Source organism: Ursus maritimus, unplaced genomic scaffold (assembly GCF_017311325.1).
Source record: "Ursus maritimus isolate PB19 unplaced genomic scaffold, ASM1731132v1 scaffold_1, whole genome shotgun sequence".
In the NCBI taxonomy this organism is placed as follows: Eukaryota; Metazoa; Chordata; class Mammalia; order Carnivora; family Ursidae; genus Ursus; species Ursus maritimus.
Window position 1 is genome coordinate 58,931,170 of NW_024423343.1, and position 21,047 is coordinate 58,952,216.

General features: G+C 35.3%; 1 protein-coding gene across 3 annotated transcripts in view; it reads right to left on the bottom strand.

The window, feature by feature from the left end:
• Positions 1–1,106: 1,106 nt before the first annotated feature.
• Positions 1,107–21,047, bottom strand: part of DYNC1I2 (dynein cytoplasmic 1 intermediate chain 2) — a 52,749-nt gene continuing 32,808 nt past the window's right edge. For 2 of the 3 annotated variants that reach the window (XM_008687116.2, XM_008687115.2), the window contains exons 9-16: positions 20,646–20,771; positions 19,637–19,783; positions 19,152–19,265; positions 18,713–18,846; positions 17,711–17,855; positions 5,638–5,778; positions 3,352–3,477; positions 1,107–1,750 (exon numbers count right to left, since the gene is read on the bottom strand). In XM_008687116.2, coding sequence (XP_008685338.1) covers positions 1,637–1,750; positions 3,352–3,477; positions 5,638–5,778; positions 17,711–17,855; positions 18,713–18,846; positions 19,152–19,265; positions 19,637–19,783; positions 20,646–20,771 — 1,047 coding nt within the window. In that variant the 3' untranslated portion in view covers positions 1,107–1,636. The remainder of the gene's footprint in view (positions 1,751–3,351; positions 3,478–5,637; positions 5,779–17,710; positions 17,856–18,712; positions 18,847–19,151; positions 19,266–19,636; positions 19,784–20,645; positions 20,772–21,047) is intronic. The other variant, XM_040643963.1, reaches the window with a different exon arrangement.

The following is a 21,047-nucleotide window of genomic DNA, read 5'->3' on the forward strand; positions in this document are numbered from 1 at the left end:
CTGCTGAAATCGAACTTCTGACTCATAGACATTGCTACCATGAGCAACTTGAGATGTTTGCCTACTAAAATAAAAAACTTATCTTTGGTATATAATAGGCAGTTATGGGGTGCTAATTTGTGAAGACTGAATATATAAAAGTGGAGAATTGCCTGAAGTAATTACAATCAATAATTTTAGAGATGAAAGGATTAATTTAACAATCATCTAATCCAAACTTAATTCCTAGATAAAAAGAATGAGACACAAACAGATGGAAAGACTTGGCTAAAATCACACTTCTCAAGAGTGCCAGAGCTAGAACTAGAGTTGGGTCTAATATTCCTAGTTGATTATTTTTACATTACATAATACTCATAGTTTAGAAATTTTATTATTTGGAAATTTATCTTCCAGCAGATCTTTGTTAGAATTATAAAACAACAACAAAAATGTTCAAATTCTTATATTATTCCTTCCCAGTTCGTGTTCTGTTGAATAAACAGTTAAAATTTAGAAGGACAAAAGGTTAGGATCAAGGAAATGGATAATTTAAAGTGGATAAAACAAAGATCTGATCATAATCCTTTCCTCTAATTCTGAAATAGGTTGATTTCAACATTAATTCTTAGATATTTGTCACTCACCTTTCAGACTTGCTTCTACAAGGTTGTGTGGTAACAGATCTCAAGATGTGGAGTTGATTCAATAACAAAGTTCATTTGAACACTTTTCCTTCATAGCTAGTACTGCAACCATGAAATCAATTTCTCTCACAGGAGGTTTTAGTCTCAGAGAGCTCACATACATAATAATCTCAATCAATGAAAATAATAGACAGCTTTCTGTTTATTCTTTAGATGAACTACATCTCAGATGGAAAGTAAATAAGGAGGTAAAGCAAAAGTTAACCTAGGAGAAATTTTTTCACTGACAGGTTAAACATTAGTTCGTAATTCATCAAGAGATCTACATTATAATGTATGGCATATTTAAGACACAAAACTTTACGAGATTTGAGGTGGCTGCTTACAAGAGCTAAAAGAAAGATACAGAAAAAAGACACTTTATAAAAGGGATGGGAAAATTAAAATTGCAAGGCTAAATCAAAATGAAAATCTGAAAAGTTGAAGCATATTTGTTTTTATTTATAGATAGCTATCACATGAATTATAAAGAAGAAAAAGTATATTAGAATGGATCTTGGGTAGACGTATGCATGCTATGGCTAAGAATAAACAATGTTCTTATATATTATGGTTAGTGAGGACAGTATCAGTATAACAGGAAATTGTGATTATTTAAAAATATGCAGAACTGATTTAATCTGTACTTTAGAAATAACTTGTATATAGTGTTATAAGTTGAAAAGAATTCAAAAGAATAACTAATACCAAATATACACCTGTGTATAAGAATTCAGAAAAGGCTGCAATCTGTAAAGTCAATCAGCTGTATTAAAAATGACACAAATCCAAACAAGATGCATGTTATATAAAAAAGGACATTGTAAGATTTACTTGCTGCATTAAATCCATGGTTAAATCCACGAAATTTCCTTTTAATTAACATTTAGACAGAAACATGCAAATAGTCTTAGGTTCTATTTAGAGACTTCCCCAAATCCACTAAGGCTACAATATCCCCCTTTCAGGAGCTAAGCAGGTATTCGGGTAGCTGCTTCCTCCTCTGCATCAGCTCGGTTTGCATTAATTTCTGCAAGTGTTCGGCCAAACCGTGCCCATTCATCATTTCGGGGGACAGCAATCTGCTGTTAAAAGAAAGGCAATGTTTTATGTACACTAAAATAAAAGATCATCTTACCCAGTATTTCAGTTTGTTTTCAAATAGTTTTTCCATTAAAAAGTAATAACTGACGTAAAAGGTCTTTCCATAATTACAGGGACTATAACAATGCTTTACGACACATTTCAAAACAAAAGATGATGTTTGGGAAGTGTGTTGTGACAGCCTCAGAAATGCTTCTGCTGTTATCACCATCAGTACAAGAGAGAATAACAATGATACTCTGTAAATATAACTCCTATGCACTATATCTCATGGATTTTGCTGGTGGGGAGGAATTCCTTAAAATTTTTTACTTCTTGCACTATTCCAAATATGAAATAGTTTTTGAAGCATGCTTCCAAGAGCTGGTTTCTTATGAGTATTTATTTTTGTTTGGAGCATAAGATAACCTTTTTCGATATCTCAATCCCTTCATCAGAAGGTACATTATTTCTTACCACTTTAGTGATCTACAAATACCTAAAGGGGAAAAGAGGTTCATGATGCTTTTGCCTCCCTGAAGCATCCAATGACCAAAACTTTGTGGTAACTGTCATCATGATATTGGAGAAATCTCAACACTGCCATATTAGGGCACAAACCACTCAGTACAGCAAATGAATGTGCCTACTTCTTAATCTACCATATTAGATTAGATTGGATAGTGATATAAAATACAGTAGCTACCAGACATATGTGACTATTCACACATTTAAATTACTTAAAATGAAGTACAATTTAAAATTCAGTTTTTTCGTTGTGCTAGCCACATTTTAAGAGTTTGACAGCCATATGTGGCTAATGACTACTGGATTAGACAGTGCAGATACAGAGCAATTCCATCTGTGTGGACAGTTCAATTGGCTATTCTAAATGATTCAATCTACCTCCCTCCAGATCCAATTACTAGAGGCCATAGGGTGTCCAGAGTGGATGGGGAATCCTAAGGCATAGTAAAAAAAAAAAAACAAAAAACAGTGACTAAGGCGTCTTGCAGCCAGGGCTAAAAGAAGAAAATCACTCCTGAACATTGTGTATAGCCAACCCAAGTACTAAAGATGACAAAGAGATGCAACTCATCCTGCTGGATTCAATGATAATGGCTTTGCAACAAGGTTCACAAGTCAAGATTCACATTTCACACAGTCATCAAATAACTCTCAAAGATATTACTTTTGATTTCGACTACCTGGCCCAAACAAATCTACAAATACAGAAAAATAAGAACTTAAATCTGTAAAGCCCCGAAGTCCGTAATGCAAAGTCTGTAACTCAACTGTAACTCAAAATTTCTTCTTCCTGAAGAGTTTCTAATTTCTAGTAATTTATGCTTCAAGAAATAAGGTACTTCCAATGTATGATATTATCCTCAAAATCTGTTGCATGGGGACACAGAACATCCAGTTTAGAAAGAAATTTAATCTTAAGAGTTGCTTCTGTCGTGGAAAAAGTTTTACCTTTATAACCATATGGTTTATAGAACTCATGAACCTCGAAGACTAGTTTTAGCCACAAACATACCATAACTACAATGCCCTGAAAGCTAAACAGATGTATCAAAATTATAGGCAGTGAGCCTCATACCTCTCCCACGTCATATATGACAATCTGTCCTTCAGAATCACCCACAGCAATCTCTCTTCCAGAATGTGTCCATCTTACACGATTAAGAGCAGGATTACCTTCCACAGAAATGCTGGCAGTTGGCACCTGAAGTCATTTAAAATATACTGCAGTGTTAAAAGTTTCATCAAGATTTCTATAAACATGTAAAACAGTAACTCTTTCTTCCAATCAGGCTACGTTTTTTTAAAACAAAGATGAAAATAGATAAAGAATTTTCCCAACTTTCTTCCTGTTCAGTGATACATTATGAATGACATTACAGTCAATCCTTGAAAATGGTTTGGGAAAATAACTTAAGTTCTTATATAAGAAATTCTCACATGACTGGATACATACATCATTCTGAAAGATCTTCTCTTTAATAAAGGATTCTTTGTTGTTATTTTAACTTTTTTAAGAAATCAAGCTGTTTGAAAACAGATGGCCAAAACCCCATTTTAAAGAAACATTTCAAAAGCCCTCATAAACAGATTATGGTTCAATTTTAGAGGACAGAAATTACATTTGTGGCTTGTGACTCTGTCAGCTGAAACCTGTGATTTCATCCAAAATTCCTAGAAACAGTTCATACTGAAGGTGCAGTACGGGTCTTTCCAAAGCTCTTGTTCCCATAAATTGTCTAGAACAGGGTAGGATGATAGCACCAACACAATGGTACCACCCCCCTTAGAATATGACTGTACTTCTCTTATGCTGAGGAAAAAGAGATTTATTTGCCACACAGAGCAAACATTCAATGTTTGACTCAGACTGGAAGCACAATAAAACTTCTGAAACCTGATTAAAAATAATCCTTTTAATTGACCCTAAGTCATCCCCAGATGACTAATTTAACTCCTAGAATGCCACAACTGTTACAGAGAAAAACTAATTAAAAAAATTTTTTTTTATTATGTTATTCACCATATTCATCATTAGTTTTTGATGCAGTGTTCCATGATTCATTGTTTGTGTATAACACCCAGTGCACCATGCAATACTTAATACCCATCACAGGGTAGCCGATCCCTCCACCCCTCTCCCTTCTGAAGCCCTCAGTTTGTTTCCCGGAGTTCCTAGTCTCTCATGGTTCATCTCCCCTCTGATTTCCACCCCCGCTTCATTCTTCCCTTCCTTCTCCTATCGATGTTCCTGCTATTCCTTATGTTCCACAAATGAGTGAAACCACATGATAATTGAGAAAAACTAATTTAGATATATTCTTTGAGTTAAGGATTATAGGAAAGACCCAAATTTAAGTGTAACCACAAATCTCAAACACCAAAACCCAAACTAAAAAAATACAATGGGTACCATTCTAAGTGGTATAAGTATTCTCACACAACCACTTAGCGCTTCACACCTTTCCCGAGGAATATTTGAATGTTCCTCCTCAAACTTCTAAATCAGGAGTTAGCACACTTAACTACTCCTACATTTCTAGTACATAACTTCCTTGCCCTGTATAACCAACGATTTTACTTCGAGGGATTTGGATGGCTGCCACCAGAAATATGAAGAAATGTGGGAAAGAGTGGGATGTGGGGGAAGGCACCAAGAGACTTTCCTCTCAATAACTGTTTCTGACAGAACTGCTAAAACATTACTTCTTACCACCACATATCAATATAGAATTCAAGGAACATTTTAAGCCTCAGTTGGTAAGATACATATACCTAAAATAAGTAATAGCTGTAGTTAAATTTCATTGCCAATAAGTGGTTTTAGCATAGTAATTAGGAAATTTTGTGGTTTCTATATTCATTTTATAGTAACAATAACACTGTTTTCAGCCCTTCATGGAACAAGTCATCAAAATACATTTTCTTTTCATTTAAATAAGTCAGGCTAAAACTAATGTTTATGGATGATATACAGTTCTGTCAAGGCTAAGAGATAATTCAGAAATTCAGAATTAAGGTTAACATACTTCAACAGTCTGAAACTATTTGCTTTGTAGCCTGCGAGTGAAAAATATCCCAGTTGCCTTATGAATGAGACTTTGCCAGGACATTACAGACATGACAGTGCTTTTCAGAAGTAAAAGGAAATGCCCCAGTGCTCTTGGCAACATTATTTCTCCCTTCAGTACTGCACAGCATGCTGTTTATTATTAAGGGTACAAAGCTTATTTGATTTCTTTGTGATGAAGCTACAATCATCGAGCCCTTTTACATTCCTTGGGATAAAAGGAATTTCACAAATTATTCAATAAATCTCCAATTTTCTATTTTTCAGTGCAATTTTTGTTATTTTCCTGCTCACCTCTGTGTCATTATTGAGATTCCACAAATCCAGCCTCCCCATGCCATCCACACAAGCAAACAGGGCTGGGTGGGTGGGTGACCACATAACATCATAAACATAGTCTGAATTATCTTCAAATGAATACAAAGGCTTGTTATTCTGAAAGGGAAAAGTTGATTCTTAGCGTAGTCAAAATACAACATACAGTCAATAGGTATGAATAACATTTTATGATATTTAACTCAGCCTAGAAAAAGTTCCTCTTGTTTGTTTCACTACAGAATTACCTGGAGTTACGAACTAAGAATCAACAACAGGACTGCAGTTTCTTTTTAACTTGTAGACACCATACTGTTTTACTGTTTTAAAAAAGGAACAGAATGTGCTTCAAAAACATTTGTCCATGAGAAGATTCTGGGAGGATGACAGCAATGGAAGTTTACTTTTTTTAATTCCTCTAACTCTCCCCATAAACCCAAACAAAGCAATGAGGATAGCAAAACCAAAGTTTCACAGACAATATGTACAACAAAATCAGGAGACAAGCTCCAAATGTGAGTAGAAACAAACTTCTGCCAATAACAAGACGTACGTGGTACAAACATCTGTGTAGGAAGAAGTGTGGAAAGGCCTGGGGCTTCTGACAGCCAGAGAACAGAACAGTAGAGCCTCATAGTTGACAGCAGATACTCATTGGCCAGTGTCAGGGAACACTGAGTCTGAGAACAGCAGCAGGAACTGGGAGGGAGTTCAATGCAATTCTATTTATAAATAAGTGCAAGCAGAATCCAATGTAACATAAGTAAGGTCTAATGGTGCAGTCTGAGATCTGCAAACTCTTGAAATTAACAAACCAAAGCTCCCTTTCAAGACCAAGCCTCACCAAAGAGAAACTGCTGGGAGCATATAGCACAGTAGGGACAGAGAAGGCTCAGATAGAACTGGTAGAGAAAAACAGAAAAGGTACATCTCAAAAAGTACAAGATAGAGGTAAGTATTCACTTTGCAAAAAACACAGAAGAGAGAGTTTTAGCCTAGACTACGAAACTAGAAAAGCTATCCTATGTCCATTCCCACCCTCCTAAAAGTAGAGAAAAACTCATTTCACTAGTAGACAATAAGCAACAAAAAAGGATCTTGGTCAAATCCCACACAAAGTTATCATGGCAGATCTTCAATAATGGTGTCATGACAGTTAAATGGGAAAAGAACGGTGGACAAGATGGATTTGCACATGCACGAGAATGAAGATGGACCCCTCCTTCCTCATACCATACACAGAAAGTAACTCAAAGGAAGGCTAGGAAGTCCTAGCCACAGCAATCAAACAACAAAGAGAAATAACAGGCATCCAAATCAGTAAGGAAGAAGTAAAACTTTCACTATTTGCAGATGACATGATACTATATTGAGAAAACCCAAAAGAGCACCAAAAACCTGCAAGAAGTGATAAACAAATTCAGTAAATTCACAGGATACAAAATCGATATACAGAAATCTGTTGTATTTCTATACACCAACAATGAAGCAGCACAAAGAGAAATTAAGAAAACAATCCCATTTACAACTGTACCAAAAATAATAAGATACCTAGGAATAAACTTAACCAAAGAGGTGAAAGACCTATACCCCAAAAACTGTAAAACACTGAAAAAGAAATTAAAGATAACACAAAGAAATGGAAAGACATTCCATGCTCATGGATTGAAAGAACAAATATTGTTAAAATCTATAATTAACCAAAGTAACCTACAAATTCAATGCAATCACTACCAAAATACCAACAGCACTTTCCACAGAACTAGAAAAAACAACTGTAAAATTTATATGTAACCACAAAAGACCCCAAATGCCCAAAGATATTTTGAAAAAGAAAAGCAAAGCAAGAGATATCACCATTCCAGACTTCAAGTTATATTACAAAGCTGTAGTCACCAAATAGTATGACAGTGGCATAAAAATAGACATACAGATAAATGGAACAAGGGCAGAAGACCAAAAATATACCCACAATTATATGGCCAATTAACCTTCAACAAAGCAGGAAAGAATATCCAATGGGAAAAAGTCTCTTCAACAAATGGCATTGGGAAAACTGGTCAGATACGTGCAATAGAATGAAACTGGACCATTTTTTCACACCATACACAAAAATAAACTCACAGTGGATTAGAGACCTAAGTGTGAGACCTGAAACCATAAAAATCCTAGAAGAGAGCACAGACAGTAACTTCTCTGACATCAGCTATAGCAACTTTTTTTCTATATCCGTCTCCTGAGGCAAGGGAAACAAAAGCAAAATTAAACCACTGGGACTACATCAAAATGAAAATCTTCTGCACAGTGAAGGAAACGATCAAAAGAACTAAAAGGCAGCCTATGGAATGGGAGAAGATATTTGCAAATGACATATCTGATAAAGGGTTAGTATCCAAAATATATAAAGAACTTATAAATGCAACACCCAAAAAGCAAATAATCCAATTTAAAAATGCAGAAGACATGAACAGACATTTCTCCAAAGACATCCAAATGGCCAACAGACACATGAAAAGATCTTATCACGACTTACCATCAGGGAAATGCAAATCAAAACTACAAGGAGGGCCACTGTGGTTCAGTCAGTTAGGCAGTTGACTTCAGTTTGGATCGTGATCTCAGGATCCTGGGATTGAGCCTCACATTAGGCTCCTTACTCAGTGGGGAGTCTGCTTATCCCTCTCTCTCTGCCCCTCCCTCTGCTTGTGCTCTGTGTCTCAAATGAGTGAATACAATCTTTTTTAAAAAAAAACTACGAGATATCACCTCATACCTGTCAGAATGGCTAACAATAACAACACAAGAAACAGGTGTTGGGAAGGATGTGAAGAAAAACGAACCCTCTTGCACCATTGGCAGGAATGCAAACTGGCACAGCCACTGTGGAAAATGGTATGAAGGTTCTTCAAAAAGTTAAAAACAGAGGTAACTCTATGACCCAGCAATGACACTACTGGGTATTTACTCAAAGAATACAAAAACACTAATTCAAAGGGATATACGCACCCCTATGTTTATAGCAGCATATTTAATATAGAAGATATGGAAGCAGCTCAAGTGTCCATCAAATGATGAATGAATAAAGACGCACACAGACACACGCACACACAAGGGAATATTATTCAGCCATAAAAAGAATGAAATCTTACCATCTGCAATGACATGGGTACAGCTAGAGAGTATAATACCAAGCAAAATCATTGAGTCAGAAAAAGACAAAAACCATATGATTTCATCCATAAGTGGAATTTAAGAAACAAAGGGAAGAAAAAAAAAGACAAACCAAGAAACAGACTCTTAACTATAGAAAACAAACTGAGGGTTACTATAGGAAAGGTACGTGGGGGGAGATGAGTTAAACAGGTGATGAGGATTAAGGAGTACACTTGTGATGAGCACCAGCTGATGTATGGAACTGCTGATTCACTATATCATACACCTAAAACTAATATAACACTGTATGTTAACAAACTGGGATTAAAATACAAACTTAGAGAGAAGTAACTCAAAATGTATCACAAATCTAAATAAAGAGGTAAAACTATAACTCTTAACAGGAAGCATAGGAGTAAGCTGTTGTGACCCAGGACTTGCCAATGGCTTCTTAGATATGAAACCCAAAGCACAAGCAACAAAAGAAAGTCAATAAACTGGGCCATATCGAAATTAAATACTCTTGTGCTTCCAACAATACCTTCAAGAAAGTGAAAAGGCAACATATACAGTGGGAGAAAATATCTGGAAATCATATATCTGGTGACTTATACCTAGAACATTTACAACTCATTTATTAAAAAAGGAAAATAAGCCAACCAAAAAATTGCACAAAGGATTTGAACAAACATTTCTCCAAATGAGATCCACAAACAGCAAATAATCATTTGAAAAGATGTTCAACATCATTATCCTCAGGGAAATGCAAATTGAAACCACAAGGAGATATCATTTCACACACTAGGATGTCTATAATAAAAAGGACAGATAATAGCAAGTGTTGGTGAAGATATGAGAAATCAGAACCCTCATACATGCTGATGGAAATGTAAATTAGTGCAGCTGTTTTGAAAAAGTTTGTTACTCAAAATGCTAATTAGAGTTAACATATGACCCAACAATTCCACTCCTAGGTATATACCCAAAAGAAATGAAAACATACATATACACAACAAAAATGTACATAAGTGTTCACAGCAGCATTATGCACAACAGCCCCAAAGTGGAAACAACCTAAACATTCATTAACTAGTGAATGGATAAACAAAAAGTGGATGAACCTTTATTATGCAAAGTGAAGAAGCCAGTCACATATTGTGATGCCCTGAAATGTCTATAACAGGAAGTTCCATAGAAACAGAAAGTAAATTAAGTCATTTCCAGGAGCTGGGTGAAGGGAAAGGAGGACTGACTGCTAATGGATTTAAGGTTTCTCTCTGAAATTTGAAAATGTTCTAAAACTAGTGATGACAGTGCATATCTGTGTGAATCTACTAAGAACTGTACACTTTAAAAGGGTGAATTTTATAGTATACGAATTACATCTCAATAAGTTATTTTTTTAAAAAAGAGATAAAGTGAATTTCTTAAAAAGTGATAGACAGAAATTAACAAAGATTTACCTGTAAAGGCAGACCCTAAAGAAGAAAACCAAGCAATACTATAGAATACAAAAAAATAATAACTCAAGAGAACTCTCCTAAAATAAAGACAGCTTGAAACTATATATTTAAGAATATTCTACGCATCTAGGACAATCAAGCCTTTAAAGAAAAAGAAAAAAAAATTGATCACCCAGGTTTTGTAAGACCAGGTCACAATTAAGGAAAAAAAAATCAGGTTGTCATCTGACTTTTTAAAGACAATGCTTTTTGCCAGAAGACAACAGAATAATATATTTAAGGTAATCAAAGAAAACAGTGTAAATCATGGATTTTATATACAGCCAAAATGACCTCTGTAACCCAACAGGCTCTCGTGAATATGAAAGTAATGCATCCACAAGCACACTACTGCAGAATGAGCTGCAGATGACCGAAAAAACTGAGAAGACGTCAACATTAAGTACAGGGAGTTACCAAGTGATTCATGAAGGTAAACTCTTCTTTACAGAAGTATAAACATTAATCTACAATTATACACAACAGTATGAACAATACAGTAAGAATGCAAAATCCAGACTATGAGAAACTCTAACAGGACAACCAACCTGGTTTCTTCTTCAACAACAACAAAGCAAGAAGAGAGGAGGGAAGGAAGCCCTATCTTAAGAGAGGGCTCAAAAGATGTATCAACTGCAAATATATGGACCTCATTTGGATCTTGCTTCAAACAAATAAATAGTTAAAAAAAATTAAATTGAACATTGATTGGCTAATTTAATGAAACTAAGAAATCACTGTTTATTTTAGGGGTTGTGATATAGAGTATCATGGCTATTTTTTTAAGACTTTATTTTTTAGACACATACTGAATATTTGTAGATGACGTAACATATCTGGGTTTGCTTTAAAATCCAGCAGTAGGGAGACAGTGTACATGGAAATGAATCAAACAAGATGGGTCATGTGCTGATAATTGTGGAAGCTAGGTAATGGGCACCATTGCTTCATTACTCTTCTCTTTGATTTTATATCTATTGGAATTCTCCATTAAAAAGTTTAAAAATATTTAAGATTTTCATTCAGGTATTATAGTAAATGCCAAGAGCATGACTTAATAACCAAAAATGTTTGCTTGTAATTAAATTTTTCTCAAAACTTAAAAGTAAGATAGAAACTAAAATTAAGAGGTTTTTTCCCTCTCAAGATCACTATTTTCTATAACTCTCTTTGGGAACAATGCCAAATGAAGTCTCAGTCTGAAGTAGTGGTTTTCAACATAGAACGGGCATCACATTCATCTGTAGAGCTTTTTAAAAATCCTGATGCGGCCACCATCCCATCCTACAATTCATCAGTGTTTCTGGTGTTGCTGCACTAGGGATTCTGATGCACACCATGATTAAAAGCCACAGTGCTAAGGTATATTATTCCTGAGGTAATAGTATACTTCTTCAAGAACATCCCATTTTTAGGCAATTTTATAGTCTCCAATCAAGGACTTAAAACAGAGTTGTTCAAAATCAAAATCATGTTCACATGCTCGACTCTGTAAACATATATATTGGTCTCCATAATTTTTTTTTTTTAAAGATTTTATTTTTATTTATTCGACAGAGATAGAGACAGCCAGCCAGAGAGGGAACACAAGCAGGGAGAGTGGGAGAGGAAGAAGCAGGCTCATAGCGGAGGAGCCTGATGCGGGGCTCAATCCCATAACGCCGGGATCACGCCCTGAGCCGAAGGCAGACGCTTAACGACTGCGCCACCCAGGCGCCCCTGGTTTCCATAATTTTCTAAAGAAGGGGTTATCGATTGAAAAATGGGTAAAAGATTTGAACAGGAATGTCGCAAAATGGCCAAAAAAACACATGAAAGGTGTTTAACTTCATTAGTCTAAAGGTACTGCAAATTAAAACCACAATGCAATGCAACTACACCTATCAGAATTATTAAAATGAAAAAAAATGCAGAAAATATCAAATGTTGAGAAGGCTGAAGAATAAGGGGAGCTTTCACATGCTACTTAGTGGATTATAAACTGGTAAAACCATTTTGGAAAATTACTTGGCAGTATCTACTAAAGCAGAATGTAGGCATATCTTATGGCCAAGGATTTCACTCCTAGGTATATGCCCAATAGAAACGACTGCGTAAGTCCATCAAAAGACATTTATAAGTGATTCATGAGGGTAAACTTTTCTTTATAGAAGTATAAACAATGCTAGTAGCAGCACTATTCATAACAGCCCCAAACCGGAATCAACCCAAATATAATCAGCTGTAGAATGGATAAATTGTCGTATACTTACATAATAAAATAGTATACAACTGAGAGACCAATCTACAGCTCTACTCAACAATATGAATGAATCTCACAAACACAATGTTAATATGCAAAAGCAGCCAGCCACAAATATTATATGATTCAATTTTTATAAAATATGGAAAAAGGTTATATGCAAATTAAACTTATTTATGTCTTTTTAAAAAAGATTTTATTTATTTATTTGAGAGAGAGACAGGGAGATATCACAAGCAGGGGGAGCTGCAGGAGGAGAGGGAGAAGCAGGTTCTCCACTGAGAACACCCAGGTCCCAAGACCCTGGGACCATGACCTGAGCCAAAGGCAGATGCTTTACTGACTGAGCCACCCAGGCACCCCAACAGAATCTCTTTAAGAAGAAATAATTCCAAGGTCAGCAATATCTTCCTCTATAACCTGACTGAAGATATGAACTTTTTGAGAAGGAATGTGTCTATTAAAAGCAATGGAAATACAAAGAAGCAGGGTCTTAAAAGAAAAATGAAGACAGTACTCAATTAAAGCATTGTCCAAAAGAGAGTCTCAGTCAATGGATTCTAAAGAATTACCACCCATGGCAAGACTATCTCCATATGAAAATGAATGAATCACACCATCTTCACTTGATGCCATTAAACATTCAAATTTGAAAACTTCTTTTGTTCCAATTCCTTGCTCACCAAGCAATCTTCTGATTATAATTTGGCTTCCCACGTGGGTTGTCTACAGAGAAACAATGAGCTGGTCAGGCCAGCATGAGTATCTGGGCCTTCTGGCAGTTGTTTCTCATTGCTAAATTAATAAATTAACCCTCTCCATATCAGTGTCTTACAAGCCTGTTAGTTCCAGTCAGCATTCCCTAGCTAATCAACCCTAGCAGACTGACAAGACTAAGTTTCTGAATATGCAAAGAACAGGCCGGACACTGGCCAGCAGCAGGTTACTACAGTAAATGCTAACATGCAGGCCTGGGTCCCAATGGTCAGACAGCATTCCTCAAGAAACATTCCAAATTTGAAGCATTTTTTTCATTTGAACTTGTCTAATACGCGCACAGTTGCTATCCCAAGCATTAGGAAAATCTCTTTAACCTTGTTTTAAATGCTGATGTTTTTTGAGAGTTAAATAATGAAGTTGTTAAAATACAAAAGAGGATTTAAGACACCAGAGATTGTGAAAAAAATTTGAGGTGTATATGGACTACTGAAGTCTGAAAACTACCTACTCTAAGACCTTGACACTTAATGGGAAACATAGTACTGACAGGCATTTGTTCTGAGACTAGAATATATTGTGAATACATGAAAATATTTTGGCCCCAAATAAACAGTTCTTATATTTTAAAAGTAATTTGTAACAAGTATGATTAAATGCGGTAGAACATTAAGCTAATTTACCAGGTCTATCCCTAATCAAGTTCTTAGGAAATCCTCTGGTTACCTTCCAGTAGTTTCACTCCTCACACATTCTTCCTACTGTTTTTCAGGGCTGCCATGAATTTTCAAATTTGGCATTTTGAAAAGGTAACAGTGTCTTCCAAATATATTAGAAGCAATGTCTTGGTTGGTATAAACTTTACCAAAATGTGGAAAATCCTCTACCTCTGTTTATATTCTTTACTAAAAATAACTGAGTTTAAAAAAAGTCATGAAAACAATTTGATGACCCAGAACTCTGTCACTGCATTATAAATTCCTAACTAGGCAAAAATTAGAAGCTGACTACAGAAGCAGATTACTTTAAATTTGAGGCAGTGTCAAATTGAGATTTCTGGGATTTTTTAGAGGACTTATAAAAAGGGAGAAAAAGGAGGAATCTTGTTTTGCTATTAGGGCAGAGCCAGAGCTTAAAGGACACAAAGATACCCAGTTTTTAGTAATTAGTTCCTTCCAGTTTATGGGGGCTCAATTCCCAGAGTCAGAAAACCCTTAAAAAAGTAGAGGCCAAGAAGAAAAACATTTAAAGTCCGTTAAATTCATGAATGTGAAGATACTGGTTTAAAAAGCTTAAAATGGAACTGGAACAATGTTTCTAAAGAGATTACTTAAAAACCTTGCCTACTGAGGCGCCTGGGTGGCTCAGTCAGTTAAAAGGCTGACTCTTGGTTTCAGCTCACGTCATGATCTCAGGGTCATGAGACTGAGCCCCTTGTCGGGCTCCATGCTCAGCAGGAGTCTGCTGGAGATTCCCTCCCTTCCTCTCCTTCTGTCTCCCCCCCCCAACTCTCTCTCTCAAATAAATCTTTAAAAAAACCAAAAACATAAAAAAGACCAAAAAAACCCCACAAAAAAAAGACCAAAAAAAAAAATCATCTTGCCAATTATTCATAACCACTGTGTTGGAGAGCACAGAGACTCTATCAAGTTTTTTGGCAGGGTAGAAATAAATACCAGCAACACAAGTACCATGAAGTATAAATCCCAGATCAAAACAATGACACTGGAAGCCATGATATAACCAAATAAAAAAATATTTACTCAGCAGATTGTTGCTGTTCTAGCCTTCATTGAGAACTACTTGTGTGCAGAAAAGTTAGAATAGAAGATAATTCTTCCAGATTGTTGTTGTTCTAACCTTCATTGAGAATTACTTGTGTACAGAAAAGTTAGAAGATAATTCTTCCCATAAAGTTTTAGAGGGCCCTTAAATGTATAAAATGTATAAAACACTCTGTTCTATATTGGTTCATCCTCTGGCCACTAACACTGGAGAGGTATGTAATGTGTATGTGTGTTGGGGGGGAGACACATGTATCACAGTTGAATGAATAAATGAAGCTCACAGAGGGAAGCAATGCCTAGCTCAATTAGCAAAGAAAGAGATATGCCTGCCTGTCATTCTTATTCAGAAGGCAGTTCTATGTTGAAATACAGCAAAATACAAGAACAAAAAATACCAACCACCAATCAACCAGCTGTGTGAGTACCACAAAAGCAAGCATCAATCAGTCTGCTATCACAGACATAAGTTCTGTTCTTGTTTAGGCAATGAAGAGGAATTCTTCATTTTCCAGACCTGCTGGTAACATATGCAAGGATGGAAGCCTCACATTTAAAGCTTAAAAGACTGGCAACTGAAGCCCTAAGATATTAAAATAAACCTACAAATTTATAAAAGATTCTTTTCAATTACTGAAAAAGGAAGCTGGCCAACAACCTAACAAAGATATATCTCCTGTTGTCTACATAAAGGACTACTAAGGTGAAAGCACATCAAGAAATGTAGCTACTTACATGGCTACCTGCAGCCTATGCAGAAATAGTTGGCTTCATCTCTCCTATTCTACACCTTGCTTTGGTTTTACTAGCTAGATTATACATTTCTTTGCTTGTGGTTGTAAAAATCTTCTTCCTCTACCTTTTCCCACTGAAAACTCTCATTAAAAAAACTAAAATTCAAGAACAATCCAAGAAAACAGATGATTGATTAAATGCATTCAGGGCTCTGTCTGATCCCCATGAAAAAGGAAATGAACATTGCTAAGTGCCTATTACATGTTAGACACTGTGTTAAGCACTTTCTATGTATTTCTTTCATTAGCCTTAAGTGCTATTTTTATGTTCACTAGTGCCAAACATGAAAATGCTCAAATTTAAAAGGCAAGGGGCGCCTGGGTGGCGCAGTCGTTAAGCGTCTGCCTTCGGCTCAGGGTGTGATCCTGGCATTATGGGATCGAGCCCCACATCAGGCTCCTCCGCTGGGAGCCTGCTTCTTCCTCTCCCACTCCCCCTGCTTGTGTTCCCTCTCTCACTGGCTATCTATCTCTGTCAAATAAATAAATAAAATCTTTAAAAAAAATTTTTAAAAGGCAAGCTTTTAGAGGCAAAGTTTTCTAACTCACTTCATATTACATTAAAAGAAAGCATCATAAAAAAAGAGTGAACAGTAACTCCATCCCAGATTTCTGAGGCATGCATTTGATTTATAAATATGAGTTCACTGTAACAGTAAAGAACATCTCTTAAGACCACTAGGTTTCCTCAAAGAAGTTGAAGAACCAAATAAGGTTTCTAAACTGTCTCATGACTAACTATTCAAAATGTCAACATTTAGAATAAGGCAAATAGAAATATGAAAAAATACAGCTTAAAATTTAACCTTATTTATTTATTTAAAATATTTTATTTATTTATTTGACAGAGAGAGAGACAGCCAGCGAGAGAGGGAACACAAACAGGGGGAGTGGGAGATGAAGAAGCAGGCTTCCCAGTGGAGCAGGAAGCCCGATGTGGGGCTTGATCCCAGGACCCTGGGATCATGCCCTGAGCCGAAGGCAGATGCTTAATGACTGAGCCACCCAGATGCCCCTAAATTTAACCTCATTTAAATAGAATCTGATATTCTGATTATGCAGCTTTGCCAATTACAATGTAATACTGCAGAAAAGCCAGACAGAAAAGTCAAAGCTTCTTAAATTTAATATGGGGTCAAATGAAACTATAAGGCCTATCAAAAGAAGTATGTTCCCTACTTGGATTTGCCTTGAGACTCCCTAGTGCAGGGCAATGTCACATTTATCTGGAATTGCTAGAGGATCAGGAATCACTTTATAACACAGTGGGTTTTTCAAATAACTGAAGCTAATTAAAAGCAAAACAAACTATTTAAATTTTTTATTGTGGAAAACAAAAATACATATTCATCCATGCCTTTACACAGTATTTCCTTAATGATTTAAGTTTGTTATTATAGCCTTATTGTATAAGACTTATTGTACATCTGTTATCTGTCTTTCCTCCATTTTCCATCAGCTCTGTGAGCCATGCAGCCTCTAACAGCTCTTCCAAGAGCAAATGCATGGCTTTTGTGCTGGGCTATACACAGCTTTGTAATACATAGCTATGTGCTATGAGAGATACTCAGGTGCCTTTTCCCCAACTCAGTTCAGAGTAAACAGTTCTGTGCTTGAAAAGCCTGAAGTGGGAAGACTGGTCTTTGGTTATGTGTGGGGTTAACATATTTGTCAGCACACTTTTATGAAAACTACAACATCCAGTGGCTCACTCACGTTCAGTATAACTTATTATCAGGTTTGATCTATCAGTGAATCATCCTAAGCTATTAGAAAGCTTTTCATCTTTCCCATGTAGAATTAGAGCACCACCTTGTGTCAGAAACCCAAGGAAATGAGCAGACATCTGTTTTTAGATACCTTAGTTGTCCAAAGTTTTACTGTCCAATCAAATGATGAAGTGACAAAAAGATGTGAGAAGTCCACTGCTCCAACAGCTGCATGACAATGGATACCAGTGATTGGTCCTTGATGTCCTTCGAACATCTCACTGATTCCAGCTTTGCTATTTCATAAAAGTGAAAATATTAGGGAAATCTCTTGGAAGCAGACTGCTTAGAAATATATTTTATTAAGGATTATAGATCAGACTTTGACATAATTTCAACCAACCTAACTCTGCTCATAAGATAACATCATATGTTAAGTGTTACTCAAACCAGATTTGATAACACTACTAAAACAGTAAATATATTTTGAACTATAAACACAACTCACAAGTCCAATTATCTGAGTGATGGAATAGAGACAAAGGGAGGCTATATGTAAGCGGGAAAATCCAGGCTACTACTTTTGTATCAAAAGCTTTGAAGTGAAGGTGATCTGTATTTGAGATGAAATCTGGACACTCCCATTTTTTTTTAAGGAAGCAATTAATAAAGTACAGCTAGACAATTTCAAAACAGATTGAACAGCAGGAGAAATACTAGTCAATTTAAAACGTGTACATGACATTATTACACAATTATCAGGAAGATGAACTAAAGCTCAAAGTCCAAATAAATCAAAATGGAAAAATGGCTGAAAATCTTTTTTACAACTTTAAGGGTTAGTATGTGGCATGTGCATATATTTGCAACTGCTGAAAGCTATTTCCTACCATTAACTTCTGTGAGTACATGCATACATACAAAACTATAACACACCACAAGCTGTAAGATCCAGAACATATCACGATCCAAAATAACCTTTTATTTTAAAACGTATTTAAGTTTTAATTTTATATACCTGAACTCAAATACAATTTGTCAAAAATAATGAGTGGCTCTATGACAAATTTCTACTTAAACAAGGGGCAATTTGTTTTAATGAGACTATTAAACGGAGAAATTTAAATAATTGCAAATTCCAGTTTAGATTTACCTGCCATGGCGGCATGCTGTGTACACCGAACCTTCTTCACTCCCAACAACAAAGTTGTTGACATCTCCAACAGGGAAGGACATAGATGTCACAGCTACTGCCTTTGACTGTTTATGAACCAATTCCATGCTATCCTATGAAGAAAAATTGAGGAAATTATTTTATAAGCTTGCAACTTTTAATTTTCTAAGAAACACTTCTAGTTTTAATTGGTTTATAAACAATTTTTTTATTATAATACTTACACAAATTTATTTTGATTAAATGAAGTAGGTTTGAAAATAAAGTATATCATGACAAACTATATGTAATAGGCTAGGGTTATAAGCTGTTTCATAATGGTATTATAAAACATTTATGAAAAAACATAAGCTGGGATTTACATGGACTTAAAAAGTAACACTTGACTCAAAATTTCAGTTTTCCAAGTTTAACCTACCTGTGGATGGGAAAGCATGTCCAGACTCCATGAACAAATTTTTCCATCAGTAGATATGCTAATCAGATTGTGAGCATTTTGTGTTCCAACAACATTTACACAATATACAGGATGCTAAAGAAAGAGATGTTAAAAAAAGTTTTCTGGGATTATTTTGCCAAAAATTGAACCATTTTTACACTATAATCACAGATATTCTGTTTCATATCAGAACAGTCTCATATCTTGATGATATTTTTAATGTGAAGAGTTTGATGTTATTCTGTTGATTAATAAAAGCTTGTCTCAGAAGATAGATGAGTTTTTAATAAAACAGTTTTCTAAAAATACAAAAAAAAAAAAAGTCCTTCGTTCTTGGTGACCAACTGATGAGGAATTCATACATCAAAGGAAACACATTCTGAGAGTACTCTGATGGACACTACTAAGTATTTGATGGTGAAGCAGCACAGAAGTCTAATGGAAATGACCTCTTTACTACTTACTGTGTGTGCGGCAGCTGACAGCGGAGTTCTCTGCACTGGAGTTCTTTTATTGCTACGGTTATCCCACAGCACAATTTGGCCTGAATATGTACCACCAACAACCAGATTTGGGTGAAATTTTGCAAATGTCGCAGACATCACAGCTGACTGTAAATAAGTAAGATTTTTATACTTCAGGTTCTAATGGAAGAAGCCTGATAAGTTATAAAAATAAATCTGTATGCAAACATTTTCCCTTTTATTATAAGGTATTAGAAGTTATAAAAAGAAGTAAATTAATTTGTTTTAAAATTTCATTTTATTTCAGATTATAAAATTACACCTTTAGAATAGTTTTTGCTTAAGTCGAATGTAATGATTATTTACATAAATGTACTCAATTTACAAAGAAAGCAAAAAAATTATTTCATTTGTTTACAGTATTAAATCAAAAGACAACTGGCTCTAACAGTAATCTGACAATAGAGTATAAGCTAGTTTTGATTCAGTTAAGCATTTTTTAAGGTTATAACTTATGCAACTAGAAAAGGCTTGCAAATTCTAACCTTCCACTAAACTCACTTTAAAAATCTGCATCTGTTTCCTACTTCAGACATATGTTTCTATTTAAAACTATCTAGTTCCAACTCCTCAGGCCATATATAAGTAATTCAGTGGGCCAACCGTCTAATTGTATATTCAGCAAATAAGTTCATAAGAAACTCCCTGTAGAAAAGACATTTTATAAAAGATTCCTTTCATATAATCAATCACAATAACAGAAAATCACAACTGCAAAGGACTTTAGGTGTGATTAAACATAAGAGATGTCAGAAAAGCTACAAAAGGCAGATCATGTTGAACGGAAAAGTCTTTAGTTTTTTGTTAACATCTGTTTGCAAATATGAAGTGGTTTAGTAAATGCCAATCCAATGAAATCATTATGTTGACAAGAAAAGAAAAAAGGCACTTGTCTAAATTCATTAGTGAATTCTCAAACTTAGGGAAGACTGTTAAAAGACCATCTTACCTGGCAGTGAAACACATATTCTGGGGTAGTTTTTTTGTATTTCATATTCCATACAAGGGCCACACCATCAGGTTCATGAGGAGCATCTTCATTGTTATTATAGGAAGCCACGAGTAGCTCTGGATACTGCTCATAAGAATCAAGTGGGGAAAAAACTGCTATGCATAAGAAATGTTTCACATTCTTAGCGACTCAACTGTTTTTATCCAATTATTTTGAAAATACAAATACTTAACATTTCCCCAAGAAAGGTATCACGAGAGTTATGATTACTGGGATGTTAGTACAACTCTAAATTAGTATAGTTACATAAAATGTTTTAATTTTAAAACATTTTATTAAAAAACACTGCAATTTTATCCAAAGCATATGGTGAGCAAACTGAAATTAGTAAACCTAGGT